The following is a 17,540-nucleotide window of genomic DNA, read 5'->3' on the forward strand; positions in this document are numbered from 1 at the left end:
TGAAATCCTAGAGAGTCTTTTGATTTATAGAAATACGCAAACTAGTACAACTTATGGAAGTAGCTTATGCCACATCACCAATCTCAGTCTCTTCTGGTGAGTGACACCATTTAGCTTCTATGGCAATGACAACGCTTTGCCATTATTAACAGCTGAAAAATAATATAATATATAATAATATTGGAGGTAACTATTTGATACAACTTGACAGTTAAAAAATAAAATAAAAAAACTCTCTGGGGCAAAACGCAGAATTTCTAGTTGATTAGTATCTCAGTGGTTCTCGTACCTACTCAACATCTGTTCTGTAATTGCCCTCTCAGGATGGCAATAACGGAGTAGCATCATTAACAAAATGTTTTATTCTTTGAATAAAGCATTTTTAATCGATGACAGTTTTTAAATATTTTATATATTTTTTTAAATGTAATTTATTTTTTACATTTGTGAAAAACAGAAATCTCTACATTAGTGGAACTGAAAGCCCAAATTTAAGCTTTCAGTTCCTCTGCACGCGTATAAATGTGCAAGAACTGACCCAGCCAGTGGTAAGTTAACCCTTACTGCTCTGGGCCACTATCACAGAGAAAGCAATATTGTTTGTTAAATTGTGGTGATAAAAAAAAAGGTTCATAGCGCAACCCAGTGACAACGAAACCAAGGCAATATATAAGGAATGCGACAAGCTAAAAGTACCTACAATTGCACTTCCCAACAATACCATACATACTATATCCAGCAAACTGTGTGCTGTGCTGAGACCCCCAACTGGACCTGCAAATACACTGACCTCTTACAATTTTGTGCACAACACCTTACATAACATACTCTGCATTAGTATATCATTTAGTAACTCATAACCCAGCAAATCTCTTTCAGTGTAGAATTTTATTATTTATACCCAAACATAGTCAATATACATATTCTGCAATATTTCACACAGGAAGATTGGGACAAACTAGGCCATGCCCTAGTCTGCCCAGACCCCACCCCTTTCTGGTGAGTCCAAGTCCCATTGTATCCTTTGTATAGAAAAATCAGTGCTTTTGGCAGATAAAAAAAGTGCCACCCAAAGAAACTTGTAAATTGACTTCCCCAAGATATAATCTCCATAAAGATTTGTGCATTTGGTAGTGCTGCACTATTTGAATTAAAAAATATCAGTTTCATGGTTAAACATAGAGGAGGAAAGGAGTCAGGGTAAGAGTAAAAAAGAGCAAAAGAAGAATTATGGAAGGATGAGAAGTGCCCAGATGCCACTAACCTGAGAAGAGGCGGATACAAGGGCTGCTCTTACAAACTGACCACGCGCTGTGTTCTCTATGGCAGTAGGCAGTGCATGGCTCATGGTGCAGAGGAAGGGGGCTTGTTAGATAGTGACTGTTCTGCAGTAAAAGTTTGCACTGCCACTGTCTTTACGATGATGACAGAAGGAGTAGGGATTAACAGAATCATCCACCTCCTGGTGACCGACATATGCAAACTGCGCCTATTGTTGATAGTAGTTGGTGATTTGGGCACAGGCGGTGTGGGGGGGCTTCTGCTCAACTGGAAACCCCCTCTAAGTGCCTGGCTACTCTCTCTCTTAATCTCTATATATAAGTACATCTACCTTTCTATATATATATATATATATATATATATATATATATGCGTCGTCGCTTTGTGGTCTAATAGGTTACTTTTTCAATAGTAAATAACTATGTAACATTTGGCAGCTTAACCTTGAGAGCTGTGGAATATATATATATATTTATATCTATCTATCTATCTATCTATCTATCTATCTATCTATCTATCTATCTATCTATCTATCTATCTATATATAGACAGTGGTTGTGTAGCAATTCCGTCTTTCTTTTTGTTAAGCCAGAAAGCTTGCAATTATCCAGAACTCTAGAGAACATTAGTAAGAGGTACACTAGACGCTAAACATTTCAATTTTGCTTTTAAATCAAATGTGGTGTGGAAGAACATTATGTTTCTCTTACTCCTTCCACAGCTTCTAACAAAGACTTCACATTTTTCTGTCACTTGTAAATAACCTCAGGATGAAAGACATTTGTTATTTAAGGTGAATGTGAATTCTAAAAGCTTCTCACAAAACATCTTTTATAATTTTTTCACTTCAATACCTTATGGTTGGTTTGATACACAGTAGGTAAGCCATACTTTGCTAGTGAAGCTTAGTTAATTAAGTACAAAATGTAAAAAAAGTATAAAAAATAATAACACCATGACATTAGATACTAAATGATACTTTACACATTTTAATGATTTTATAAGGTTATAATGTTGCTGTGATATTTACTCTGTAAACCAGACCGATGTATTGGATACCATATCTGTAGGTATTTATACAGTTTAAAAATAGATATAGGTAGCGCTCAACTCTAATTTAAGACAAGAGCAGCTATTACTAAAAGGGAATATCCTGTCCCTTTAAAAAATCTGAATTAAATGGTAAAGTAATTGCGCTCAATATTGTCTTAACAGTAAATTACAATGTAATTGGGACAAATTGGTGATAACATTGCAGTGATGACATAGGGTTAAAAACAAATACATTTAATATTACATACAATTGATAATACAATGATTGATCGCTATAGTTGGTAAATGACAATACAACAATGCAAACCGATGGTAAATGACAATACAACAATGGAAACCAATGGTCTGGACATCTTGGACTCCATCTGTATGCCGGACTGTATGAGGTTGGTCTTAAGACTGTGACATCTTGGACTCCATCTGTATGCCGGACTGTATGAGGTTGGTCTTAAGACTGTACTATTGGACCCTGTTGTTCCCCACTTTAATATGTGCCTTGTTTGGGTTTTAAAAGGACATACCATCTCTGCAACAGGGCTCATTGTAGTGGCCTCCACTGTTCGTATATGCTTGGACTCTCAGACCATGGCTGTTTGACCACTTACCATCGGTTTGCATTGTTGTATTGTCATTTACCAACTATAGTGATCAATCATTGTATTATCAATTGTATGTAATATTAAATGTATTTGTTTTTAACCCTATGTCACCACTGCAATGTTGTCACCAATTTGTCCCAATTACATTGCAATTTACTGTTAAGACAATATTGAGCGCAATTACTTTACCATTTAATTCTGATTTATACAGTTTCCACAGTACCTCCACCTATTTTTTTTATATTTCATGAATTTCTTATTACATTACAAGGTAAAATACAAATGTTGCAATCTAACCAATATAACTAGAGATGGGCGGGCTCGGTTCCCCGAGATCCAAATCCATCCGAATTTAGCCTATCCGAGTACCAAGCCGAGCACACTCGGTACTCTCCCGCCCATTCGGAATCGAAATCGAGGCAAAACGTCATCGTGACGTTTTCGTATTTCTGAGCTCGGTTCTCGCGAGATTTGAAAAGCATAAATACCAGCCTCCACAGTAATCTATCGCCATTTGACAGAGGGAGAGAGCAGGGTTAGGTCACAGGCTATATCAGTGCAGGGACAGAGCAGTAATTGGACACATTATTGTTTCTATTCAATACAATTCTAATCTTAATACCAATTGTTACAACAGTAAGAGGAGGATAGAGGAGGGGTTTTTTTCAATTTCTGGCACTCCAAGTGCTTTTGGGGTGTCCCTTAATCCCCATTCTTTTGCAGTATTTTTTCTGGCTGTCAAAGTCATATTTGTCAGCAGTATAAAATTTCTTTTTAGCACTGCAAGTGCTTTTGGGGTATCCCATATTCCCCAGTGTTTTACTGTAATTTTTCTGGCTGTCAAAAGTCATATTTGTCAGCAGTATCTAAAACAATTGTTAGTACTACAAGTGCTTTTAGGGTATCCCATATTCCCCAGTGTTTTACAGTAATTTTTCTGGCTGTCAAAATTCATATTTGTCAGCAGTATCTATCTAGTACAATTTTGGCACTACACGTGCTTTGGCCTCATCAAAATGGATTCAAAGCAGTCCACATATGAGCAGAATCAGCAACCCGGTTCTGTCACCAGTCCTAATGGTAGTGTTCCCAGTATGTTATCTGGGAAAGGCAATGTCAAAGTACATAGTCTTTTTAAATCAGGGAAAAAAACACACACCAAAAAAACATTTACCGTGTTGAAGTGAAAAAGAAGTGTAACTGAGGAAAAGTTAAGTGCCGATAAAAAAAAAATTGCCAACATGCCATTCTACACACGCAGTGGCAAAGAAAGAATGAGGCCTGCGCCTTCCTCTATTAGTGGCAGATCCAAAAATGTTACTGAGCCTTCTTCTTGTACGGTCACTCATGACCAAGCAAGACCAATAATTTGGAGTCTAAAAGTGGTGCACAACTACTGTTACGCGTCAAATCCGAGCTGCAAGAAAGCAGTAAGGCATTAGAGGATAATGTATGCTCTGAATCAGAAATGACAACAATCCCTGTGGAGAGTCCATCCAACAGTGGTATGTCTAATCGTGAGCATTCTGTTAGTGACAGTGTACCCATAAAGAAGGGTCCTTTCAGCAGTTCTGCTGATGTGTGCCTTAACAGCCCGAGTGTAGTCGGTGATACACCAATTGAGGATGCCACTTTGGAATTAGAAGAGGATGAGGGGGAGATTTGTGTAGGCGACGAGGGCACTAATGATGATGTTGATGATTATGATGCTGACATATACCAAATTGCCTTTCTCAATTTCTATTTATATTCTAGACTCTATAACGGCTGAATAGCTTTCTATTTTACTCCTAGTGGAGAGGGGGTCTGATGCAGACAGATACCAAACTACCTTTCTGAATTTCTATTTCTATTTAGACTCTATAAGGGATGAATAGTTTTCTATTTTACTCCTAGTGGAGAGGGGGTTTGATGCAGACAGATACCAAACTGCCTTTGTCCATTAATTTTTATAATCTAATTCTACAGTCTATGCAGGCTGCTTTTTTCTATTCAACTACAAGTGGAGGGTGGGGGGGGGGGGGGTCATAGAGAGCCACCAAACTACCTTGGTCCATTTATTTTTATATTCTAATTCTACAGTCTATGCAGGCTGCTTTTATTATATTCAACTACAAGTGGAGGGCGGGGGGGGATCATAGATAGTCACCAAACTACCTTGGTCCATTTCTTTTTATATTCTAATTCTACAGTCTATGCAGGCTGCTTTTTTCTATTCAACTACAAGTGGAGGGCGGGGGGGGGGGCATAGACAGCCACCAAACTACCTTGGTCCATTTCTTTTTATATTCTAATTCTACAGTCTATGCAGGCTGCTTTTTTCTATTCAACTACAAGTGGAGGGCGGAGGGGGGGGGGCATAGACAGCCACCAAACTACCTTGGTCCATTTCTTTTTTTATTCTAATTCTACAGTCTATGCAGGCTGCTTTTTTCTATTCAACTACAAGTGGAGGGCGGAGGGGGGCATAGACAGCCACCAAACTACCTTTGTCCATTTCTTTTTATATTCTAATTATACAGTCTATGCAGGCTGCTTTTTTCTATTCAGCTACAAGTGTAGGGAGGGGGGGGGCATAGACAGCCACCAAACTGCCTTGGTCCATTTATTTTTTATATTGTTTAGTCTATGCAGGCTGCTTTTTTTCTATTTAACTACAAGTGGAGGGGGGGGGCTATAGAGACAGAAACCAAACTGCCTTTGTCCATTTCAATTTATATTGTACAGTCTATAACGGCTGAATTTTTCAGTACTTTCTTCAAATGGAGGGGGGTCTAGAGAGCCAGAAACCAAACTGCCTTTGTCCATTTCTTTATATATTTAACTGTAAGTGTAGGGTGTAATATACACCCAAAGACGATGGTTGCATTGCCAATAGGCTAAGATGAAGAGGAAGACAATAAGGTTTGTTTGCAGAATTAAGGACAGCCTACCAGGGATTAAACTGTTTTCTTCCTAATTTATTAGCTTTAGAATTACCTTACTTATCCAAGAAACAAGTGGAGCACTAAATTTGGTTATTTTATGCCCAAAAACATTGATTTTTAAACAAAGTAGCAAAACAAAACCAAACAAAACCAAAACCAAAACACACAAGGGCTGTTTGGCAAAACCAAAACCAAAACATGACAGTAATCCAGATCCAAAACCAAAACCAAAACACGGGGGTCAGTGAGCATCTCTAAATATAACTGTCTTATTTAGAAATTCAGGGCCTGATTTATCATTGGAAAAGTCTTTTTGCTTGCCGTATCTTGCATGAAATAGCTCTGTGCATACTAAGAAACCAATGAACGCAATTGCATGCAATTCTTGTCTGAGTGCAAATTACACATATGACTGTTTACAAATTGAACAAGGGATGTGGGTGGGAAGGGGCAGGTGAACGTAGGCAATGTACAGGAAGCGCAGATGTGGCCGATTCAATCCTGGTTTCCCTTAAATACATATTGCAGGGCAGGTTTAAGTGCCAACTCATAGTCATGACTAACATGGCATAATATTTGTTTTAAAAACTACATGTATACGTGCCAATAGCAAAGGGCATGGGTATGCAAGTAAGATAAGACTATAAAAACTTAGTATGTACAGTACACATTAAGAACATCCTGATTTACGCATTTACTATTATAAAAATAAAAAAATAAAACTTTTCTTGCAAAATGTTTATTAATGATTATATTATTAATAGTTATCAATTTATTTTAGAAAAAAAATGTATATGCCTTTCTATAGGACTTTATATTGCACTCATGCATGTGTGTCCTGCACTCTGTTCTGTCTGTCTACATACGTCAAGTAACATTTAGCCAGAGCGTACTTATACCCAGATTCAAATAAAAATGTATCTTGAGGGCTGCTTGCATTTGAATACAGTTGGAACTACGCTCGTTTTTTAAATGTATGCTGCATTCTGGATGCATATGTAGATGTATACACTATAAAGGGCTCACCGTGTATGTTCCCATAAACTTCACATCAACCTTAAACATTTGCATGCAAATAAACACACTGAGACATGTATAAGTTATTAAAAATTGCCAGAACTTTTATTATGATTTTATATTAAACTAAACCTATGGTGGCGGAGAAAGGGCACTGCGAAACAGCTCTCAAGCTGATAACACAATATCACATGGGGACTGGCACAAACCGCCGTAAGTACGCAAACCAAAGGGAACAAATCCCATCACAACTTGCGCTGAGTTGGCGTCAGAGTGACTGCCCCTTTCAAACTCAAGCTGCCCTCCCTCACCGAGCCGGACAGGGACCCTCCTCACCGAAGGACCAAAAAGGAGTTACTGGTGCCACTAAGGGGACAGTGACCTGCGACCAACTACCTGTGCATCCACTAATCAGCCGCTGAACGCAGTGCCTTCCTACGCAAACGTTAACACATAAGTACTTAAACTGAGGAGTGGGTGGGAGGGATCTCGTGCTGCAGAGTGAAGCAGACCAGGAAGTACATCCTGCTATATTCAATCAAGGTCCCTCCGACAGGAGCTGCCATTGGTCGGGCCCAACCCTATGTTAACCCCTTCAGGTAAGTGTTCAGCTTGCTTCAAACACCGTCGCCCTTTAAGTGCGTTCATCCTAAAAGCCTCACTTGTCATTATGTGTGTTAAGGGTCTCTTTATCAATAGGTTGAAAACCTTTGAGTTTTACCTGGATTTAGGGCTTTTTCCTATCTATGAAACCCCTGGGCCAGTAAAAAATATTTATCATGTACAATAGTGGTGATTTATTAATAAAAAGTAAAAGTGTTGTTTACTTTTTTTAAAGGTTTTTTTTTTTAAAAAAAATTATTTTCAACTTCATTATTTTATTTTCACACAAATCCGGAACTGAAAGCCCAAGTCCAGGCTTCCAGTACCAGTGCCAGCTCAGTGCTCACTCATGCACTCAGAGGAGCCTTACACTGGCCTGGTGAGCAGTACTACTCTTACCGCTGCCAGCAAGTATTGCTGGGAAGCAGAACACCACTCAGCTTCTCCGAAGACCTTTTCTTGATATATTATGCAATGGAATATTTTCTATCTTTGCGATAGGCAGCGATAGAAAATCTTCAATATTGTAGGGTCTTGATAAATAGACACCTTAGACTTTTTAGTGGCTTAAGCCTCCGATAACAAATGGCTCATTCTGGTAAGGTTTTAAGAATGCATCGTATCAATAGTGAGTGTTTCCTCTGAGTTCCCTGGTTTCCTCCCACACTCCAAAAGCATACTACTAGGTTAATTGGCTGCTATTAAATTGACCTTAGTCTTTTTCGGTCTGTGTGTATATGTTAGGGAATTAAGACTGTGAGCAGTGGGCACGGACTGATGTGAGTGCTGCAGAATTAGTGGTGCTACATAAATAGCTGATGATGACGATGATGCTAATGATAGACGTCATGCATGGACAAGCAAACATACAAACGTGGCTACAGAGATTATAAGAAGCTGTTTGGTTTCGATACATGTACATTTCACTTACTGAAGGCTATGGTTTGTGCAGAATATTTTATTGGGGAGGAGGGTAAAGTAGGTTACAGAGGAACCAAAATGCAAAGGCAGATGAGTGCCCATTAGCATGAATGTGTGAAGGCCATCACTAACAGTAGATGATAGTGAAACTGGGGACACTGTAGCAAGTCATTAGTTACAATAAGGCTACCAAACCTGTGAGAAGAAGTATATGAAAGGCCAAAGCGCAAGCTTTCTATGTAAGATTTGGAAATCCAGACTTGGGCTCCTAGTTTAATATATATAAAAAAAAATAGCAAAATATATATATAAAAGTTACTAATAAAAAATAACTATTTGAATATATTCCAATTAGGAAAACATGCTTTATTTGCATAATAAAACATTGTTTTCTTTTAATGATCATCTGCTATCACCATCATGAGATGTTGATAGTTATAGAAGGACTGCAATGTTACTTGTATCACTGCTGTCCTTGTTAAACAGGCTTCCCCATGCTTTAAAAACTATGGCCAGCTGGGAGTCTTTGACAGATTTTTTTTCCCTTTCATAAATATGCCCCTTGGTGTTCTAGAAAGAGTGAATGCTACCCATATATACATGCCATCACTTAGTGTTAAGCTGTAGCATTATACCATGTGCTTCTGCAGAGACACAAGACACGTAAGGTAGTAAGCTTGGTGGTAGTCGGCCAGGCTTTGTGTCTTTTGCTAACTGAGCAAAATATCTGCTGATACTTTATTATTTTTCAATACATATCCATTATGTGAATTATAACTTAACTTGGGTAGGAAACATAATAATCTTTTAAACAAGACTACTTAATGTATTCTCTTGTAGTAGTTACTGACTGCCATGTATGTGACATGTGCTTTACTATTATGCTGTCATGCCACTTATTCATTTTCCAGTAAGTCTCTTGTACCCTTTACATTCTTAAGTGTTTGTGTTGTGCACTCAGGATGCACACAGAGGTCCATGGTGCACAATCCATATGTTCACACCTAGAATATTTTTCTAGCTATTCAAAGCACACAGCTTTTCAGTAAATATTTTATTTCATGAGGCTGTTTATGTTACAATTTACTCTTTCATTAACCTTGATTTATTTCTTATATAATGTAGTTTTATTCAGATTGTGAAAATATTAAGCATCTTTAAATTCACTATGTAATTTGCATGACATATACTTTGTAAGAATAAAATCCTCTTGTGTTTCAGGAGAATATGGTGAAATATGCCGAGGTTGCTTGAAGCTTCCAAGTAAGAGAGAGCTTCCAGTCGCCATGCAAACCCTGCGAGCAGGCTGCTCAGAAAAGCAGAAGCGCTCATTTTTAGCAGAGGCAAGCATCATGGGCCAGTTTGACCATCCCAACATTATACGCCTTGAAGGAGTCATCACCAGAGGTAGGAATAAAACAGCAGTCATCTTTAAAGCCACCGACAAATTCCCTGAGTAATATATTTATCTAATTTTTTATTCATTTATGTTTTACAAACCAATATTTGAAAATATACCGTCATACAAAACAATACTAAACAACTGTATGTCTAAAATAACTTTTTTTGTTTATTGATCTTTGTAAATGATGTGATGCCTAGCAGATTGCCATGCAGGGTAAGATTAAGAGCTACATAGGCAGGAAGAGGAAAATGATCAAGGGCCTATTGTGAGAAGTGCCGCCCCATCAAAAGAGGGACCAGTGATGTGTGGGAGTAGGCAGTTTTGTGTGGGCGTGGCCAGCACCATGTAGGAAAAAGCTTGCACTTCCCTCAAACCACCTACATCTCCCTCCCATCCTCCCTTAAATAAAGAGTGCAACACTAGCTGGTTTGCACAGCATGTATGTAAAGTGACAAATGGAAATATGTCCCAGCTGTCCCTCATGCCGGGACAAGCTCCTGGCTGATCATGATTAGTTCCCTCTAATCAGGACTATCCTGATGGAATTGAAACAGTTGAGAGGTAAAGGTATGCTATTTTTATTGATCATTAAAGACAAAAATACAAACAATGGCTGATTAGAAATAAAACATTTACTTTATTTATAAAGTGCTTTAACAGAAACATACATGAAAAATGCTCATTTTCAGGTTTTTAACATTGAATAAAGTACAGGGTGCATAACATGAAATCTTAAGAAAATAAATAAATAAATAAATAAATAAAACAAATATATTTCTATATATTAAATCTTTTATATATTTATCATATAAATTTAATATTTATTATTTGTTATATTTATTAATAATTATTATATCTATTATATATATAAATACACTGTATACTGTAGGTATCTATATTGATGGAGAAGAAGTGTGATCTTAGTGACTTTAAATGTGGAATGATTGTTGGAACCAGACAGTTTGGTTTGAGTAACTCAGAAACTGCTGATCTCCTGGAATTTTTACACACAACAATCTCTAGAGTTTACAGAGAGCGGTACTCAAAACAAAAACACATCGAGTGAGTGGCAGTTCTCTGGGTGGAAATGCCTTGTTAATGAGTTACATCATAAGTGAATGATCTGCATAGGTCCAGCAGTCAGGAAGGTGACAGCAACTCAATTAACCATAAGTGGTATGCAGAAGAGTATCTCTGAGTGCACAGCACATGCAACCTCAAAGTGGATGTGCTACAGCAGCAGAAGACCACACAGCACCCTTGTGACCGCCATACAATACATGGCACCCTTGTGACCACCACACAATACATAACACCCTTGTGACCACCACACAATACATAACACCCTTGTGACCATCACACAATACATAGTACCCTTGTCACTGCCACACAATACACAGCACCCTTGTGACCACCACAAAATACAATGGGCAACCTTGTCACCGTCACATAATACAGAGGGCAAATTATGATTTTTATTGATACAAATAAGGTGTATAGTTAATGTGTGAAAATGTGATTATCAGCTGGATTGTTGGTCATTTCAAAACCTCAAAAGGCCAAAGTGGAATGTATAAGATTTGTTATATATAACATATATAACTATTCTATCTCCAAGTGTTCACACATCTGAACAGACTTAAAAATACAAATCTTCAAACACAGTTAACTGTCAGTGACACCAGGGTATAATCTCCATGGAAAAAGTGGGGAATTTTGTTGTAAGAAATGGAGCTGATCCCTATGCTAATACACGGGCCATTCACACATGCATATCAGCAAAACAGATAAACTAATATGTATCCATGTTATTTCTTCTCTGTTTGCTATCTGTTTTGCTCCTTTGTATGTGTGAACATATATTAGGATAGGGACAGTGATCCTTATGCTTACAGTTGAGAATTATCTATGATGTGTAACAATAGTCCTATACATGTCCCCAAGGCAAACTTATCAAACTGGCAACAGGGTACAGAATGACTAATTTAAAAATGGTGCCAATGTGTCATTGAGGCGCATGAGCAATTTTCAAATGTTGCAAACATTTTTCATTTAAAGTAAAATATAGATTTACGCATAAAACAATACAGAAGTATTCAAATTTATTTAAAAAGCTTATTTATTTTAAGTCAGTACTCCATTTTTTTACTCAGAGCTGTGCTGGATGTATTTCTGAGGTATTACATATACCCCAGCTCTGCTCCAAAATAGAATCAGAGGTGACCTCTGCCACCTTGGGGGCGACAGAAAATTTTAGTTCACAAAGGAGGGGAGGGAGTGCTGCAACAGCCTGCACTGCAATGATTACTAGCATTACCATGCTGACATGCCCTCACTCTGTCCTGACTCCTTCGTCCATGCCCTTTACTGACCGATGCGTAAAGTGTCAGTCTGAAGGCAAATATGGAGGAAAGAGTAGGAATGATCCATTGCTTTCTCCATATGTGCCTTGATACATGACATTTTTAGGGTAGAGGACAATAGGATTTGCCTTCAGCTTTTGTAGAGCCTCTTAACCAGGATTTGATTTGTTACCAGTATATTTTTCACCAGGTTAACCAAAGTTTTTAAAATAGTTTAAATTGTTTTTAAATATTTTATTTAACAATTATTGATTTGTGGGGTTTTTTTTGTTTTGAAAGTAATTTGTGCATTTTCAAAGCATTTCATTATTTTCTGCCCTTTGCTAGTTTCATGGAATTTTAATTGCACAACTAAAAATCACTGGCTAATAATTGTCAGATTCAAATACAATTGGAGATGAAACACAACCAGAATATCTCCTGAGTTGTCTTGATCTACGGTTAAGATTAATGCAACATTAGACTCTTCATGGTGATTTTCCAAAGGTTAGTGGATCTCTGTTCTCATGCAAAGACCAATTAGGTAATAGGCAAACAGAAATTAATTATTTTAATTTTCTCAAATCCCCTGTTGTTCTGACCTGTTGTCTCATATCCTCTGTTGTTCATACCTATTTTCTCATATCCCCTGTTGTTCCTACCTGTTTTCTCATGTACCCTGTTGTTTTGACCTGTTTTCCTATATCCCCTGTTGCTCCTACATGTTTTCTCATATCCACTGTTGTCCCTACCTGTTTTCTCATATATCCTGTTGTTCCTACCTGTTTTCTCATATTCCCTGTTGTTCCGACCTGTTTCCTTATATCCCCTGTTGTTCCTACCTGTTTTCTCATGTCCCCTGTTGTTCCTACCTGTTGTCTCACATCCCCTATTGATCCTTCCAGTTTTCTCATATCCTCTGTTGTTCCTACCTATTTTCTCATGTCCTCTGTTGTTCCTACCTGTTTTCACATATTCCCTGATTTTCCTACCTGTTTTCTCATATCCTCTGTTGTTCCTACCTGTTTTCTCATATCCCCTGTTGTTCCGACCTGTTTCCTTATATCCCCTGTTGTTCCTACCTGTTTTCTCATATCCTCTGTTGTTCCAACCTGTTTTCTCATATCCTCTGTTGTTCCTACCTGTTTTCTCATATCCCCTGTTGTTCCGACCTGTTTTCTCATATGCTCTGTTGTTCTTACCTGTTTTCTCATATTCCCTGTTGTTTCGACCTGTTTCCTTATATCCCCTGTTGTTCCTACCTGTTTTCTCATATCCCCTGTTGTTTTGACCTGTTTTTTTATATCCCCTGTTGCTCCTACCTGTTTTCTCATATCCACTGTTGTCCCTACCTGTTTTCTCATATATCCTGTTGTTCCTACCTGTTTTCTCATATTCCCTGTTGTTCCTACCTGTTTTCTCATATCCCCTGTTGTTCCTACCTGTTGTCTCACATCCCCTATTGATCCTTCCAGTTTTTTCATATCCCCTGTTGTTCCTACCTGTTTTATCATATCCTCTGTTGTTCCTACCTGTTTTCACATATTCCCTGTTGTTCCTAACTGTTTTCTCATATCCTCTGTTCTTCCTACCTGTTTTCTCATATCCCCTGTTGTTCCGACCTGTTTCCTTATATCCCCTGTTATTCCTACCTGTTTTCTCATATCCTCTGTTGTTCCTACCTGTTTTCTCATATCCCCTGTTGTTCCGACCTGTTTCCTTATATCCCCTGTTATTCCTACCTGTTTTCTCATGTCCTCTGTTGTTCCTACCTGTTTTCACATATTTCCTGTTGTTCCTACCTGTTTTCTCATATCCTCTGTTGTTCCTACCTGTTTTCTCATATCCCCTGTTGTTCCGACCTGTTTCCTTATATCCCCTGTTGTTCCTACCTGTTTTCACATATCCCATGTTGTCACATATTCCCTGTTAACTTGTTCCTACCTGTTGTATTCATTCTGTAGTGCTACTAATCTCCTTCTGGGTGGAAGTTGGTACAGCACAGTCACGAGTCACTCACAGTCCTGTAAGAGCCTGTAAAGCCCCCACCAAACTCAGCAACTTGCTGCTCTCGAATGACAAGACCGCCCCCTCTTGGCATCCAAGGAAGCCAACAGCGAGTGGAATGCAACAACACTGCTCTCCACTCGTCACTCCAATGCCCCCACGCTTTCACAAAAAATTAAAGAACAAACAATAATAATAAAAAAATAAAAATAAATAGTGATTTCTCCTGGCTGTCCTGGGCCTTTTTATGGGTTGAGGCCCGGGACTGGATCCCCTCAGGCCCATTGTTAATTGAGCCATGCTGCCATGGTGGTGGAACAATAATTAGCATTGCTACCTTACATCACTGGTGTCATGAGTTTGATTCCGACCAAGGACCTATCTATGTAAAGTTTATGGGCCTGATTCATTTAGGAAAGTAAGGCAAAAGGAGTACATTTTCTCCTTACAAACCATGTTACAAAGCAAGGTATGCAAATTAATATATTATTTTGCACATAAGTATTTACTGTCTGTTTTTTCATGTAGCACACAAATACTTAGTTTTATTTTTGCACTGAAATTTAAAGCTGATCTAGGACATGCTCTACCCCAACTATAAATCTATCCCCACATATTAAAGGTACCCCCCACCAATGCAACATGCAAAGTTACTCCTTTTTTGCTTTATTCTCCTTAATGATTCAGGCCCAATACGTTTACCTGTGTTTGCATGTATTTTCTCTGGGTGCTCTGGTTTCCTCCCTAAATGTAGACTGTAAGCTCCAATGGGGCAGGGACTGAATAATTACATATTTTCTGTACAGTTCTAAGTAATATCACTGGCGCTATATAAATTAACAACAATAATATCGCTTGCATAATTTTATACACCTAAGCACAGATTTTTCGTTTGAGTCAAATGTCTTAATTTATTTGGTACAGTTTACAATAAATAGTACAACCTGATATCTCCTCCGGGTCTCTTAAACTTTAGTTTCAAGTATGGCCTTTTATTTACTTTAGTTGGTCCTACTTTCCGAAAAACATGATTCATTTCTTTATTTTTGATTCCTATTTAAAATTCATAATAATGTCTTTCTACTTTACAGGCAATACAATGATGACTGTAATGGAATATATGGGCAACGGTGTGCTAGATTCATTTTTGAGGGTATGTTCATATTATATTTCAGCTAAAAGAAAGCAATCTTCCCTACTTTATACATAGGCACATTAATGAACATTTAATAAATTGTATATACAAGGTAGGTTTAATATCTGATCCCATTTTACAGATTGCTACAGAAGAGTAGATATAGGTTGTTGTTTTCCATCCCATGACATTACTGTGTTTGTACTTTCTATAAATGTAATCCCTTCTAAAAACTACGAAATACTAATTTTATGTGTTCACCTGCAAGGGTCATAAGGGATCAACATTTTATTAGGAATCTCATAATTTTTTAAATGAAAAACCTGTTAATTCAAAATCTTAACAGTGGTAATTATTACAACTAAAACATTTTTTGGGTGGAAACAAGTTAAACTGTCTTGGCAAAACCAAGACACATGGCACAAAATTAGACCTTAGCGTATAGAGTGCATAGACTATACATAATGCAGTACAATCTTCTGCTGCTTTCAGTGAGAATCCCAGATCACATACTTTATACAGGTCACTGCTTTGGACTTAACTAGTGAATGGATCAGTGTATTTATAACCTTTTCCTGCTGATAGGAATCATTTGTACATTAAAGGGAACACCATGCCTTTTTCTAGTTCATAATGCACATTCTTTTTATTCATTTTTCTTCTTCATTCTCATGGAAACAATGTACATATTTCTGCACTTTTTGAACTTTTACTTATTATTAGAAATGACAAACAAATTTGCATTTGAAGGGTATATAAACTCAGCAAAGGCAACAGTCCCACCTTCAATTTGAGAAAGTGTCTCCAACACAAAGCACATCCATATCCAAATATTTTTAATCCTATTGCCAAGCAATAGGATTATTTTTGACCCTGAACCCCCCGCTCGCGCAGTAGAACTGCAGATTTAGATGTCTGATTCCAGAGCAGCAAATAGCCATACCTGGTCGTGCAAATAATGATTGTCTGAAAAAAAACAGCCTGGAGAATTTTGAAAATAAGTAGTGCTAATCTGATTTGTCAGAGAAAGGCTAATCGGGCAGAGAGGCAATATTTTGCAAAGCATTTATATTTTATAGTGCTCTTTCATTTTCTCTTTATTTGACCATAAGCCTGTTCTGTGTTTTAGTCAGGGGATGTGGGCTGACAAAGCATTCTTCCTGCTGGTTTTGCAACCTAAATGCACAACATATAAGGGTAGATTCAATGCTGCGCATTATTACCATTCCTATGGTAATAGATGTGCATTATTACCGTTACTATGGTAATTTGTCTGCTTATTTTTGCTTGCAGCTTATAGGGGCCAATTCAATTCGGCTCAGGCCACGTTATTCCTAAAATAACGCGGCCGGAGCACTATTACCATTAGTGTGGTAAAAGTGCGCAGTATTACCATTAGTATAGTAATTTTAATGCTGATTTTTGCTCGCACCTCTCAGGGCCGCAAATAAAAATCTGGGTTAAAATTACCGTATTAAAGGTAATAGTACTAGCGTTAATCCTAGACTAACGTGGTCGAATTGAATCGGCACCATAAATTTGCAAACAAAAATCCGCTGAGAAATTACCGTAGTAACAGTAATAATGTGCAGCCACGTTCGGCTAATTGAGTCTACCCCATATAGTGGAATAAAAAGAGAAGACAAAGTATAGAAGAAGACTTATTTTATTTAGTTCTCTGTATTTTGTCTATTTTCCAACACATAAATATAATTTCCTTAAACTGTGTGCAATGCTAATAATACATGTAGGCTTACATCTTAGTGTCCTGGCTCTTATCTTAGTAGAATACATCAAGGACAGGTGACTACTTGAAGCACTACAGCTCTGAAGACAGATATTTATGTTTTGCTACTCTTTGTGGCATTATTTCATTTCTAGATAGGAAATTAAAATTCCCTCCCCTTCAGCGCTTATACAGTGTATAAAAAAAGATGTACCACAATAGCATGACTGTGCCTGGGAGAACATAAAAGGTGGAAAGAAAATAGAAGGTTGGAGAGTGGAAAACAAAAACAAAACATCAAAGAAATTTGTCTAAGCTGATTATGAAAGAACAGAAAGCTTTTACAAGACTACACAAATTAGCATGCAAGCTTCAGGGTGCATGATTGTGCGGAAGACACATTTATATCAGCACAAATGCTTCCTATCAAATCTCCTTTCTGATGGTTTAATAATATGTTTTACTGATTGGAGACCTGACACAAAAACGAGGATACAGTCCACACTCTGGATCTCATTTACAAT

General features: G+C 37.7%; 1 protein-coding gene across 1 annotated transcript in view; it reads left to right on the forward strand.

The window, feature by feature from the left end:
• The window catches only part of EPHA10 (EPH receptor A10), a 501,782-nt gene that overhangs the window by 459,890 nt on the left and 24,352 nt on the right, over positions 1 to 17,540 (forward strand). Inside the window, exons 11-12 of the mRNA XM_075195414.1 lie at positions 9,623 to 9,808; positions 15,247 to 15,308. Of these exons, the coding sequence (XP_075051515.1) occupies positions 9,623 to 9,808; positions 15,247 to 15,308 (248 nt within the window). The remainder of the gene's footprint in view (positions 1 to 9,622; positions 9,809 to 15,246; positions 15,309 to 17,540) is intronic.

The sequence above is a fragment of the Mixophyes fleayi genome, chromosome 2 (genome assembly GCF_038048845.1).
Source record: "Mixophyes fleayi isolate aMixFle1 chromosome 2, aMixFle1.hap1, whole genome shotgun sequence".
In the NCBI taxonomy this organism is placed as follows: Eukaryota; Metazoa; Chordata; class Amphibia; order Anura; family Limnodynastidae; genus Mixophyes; species Mixophyes fleayi.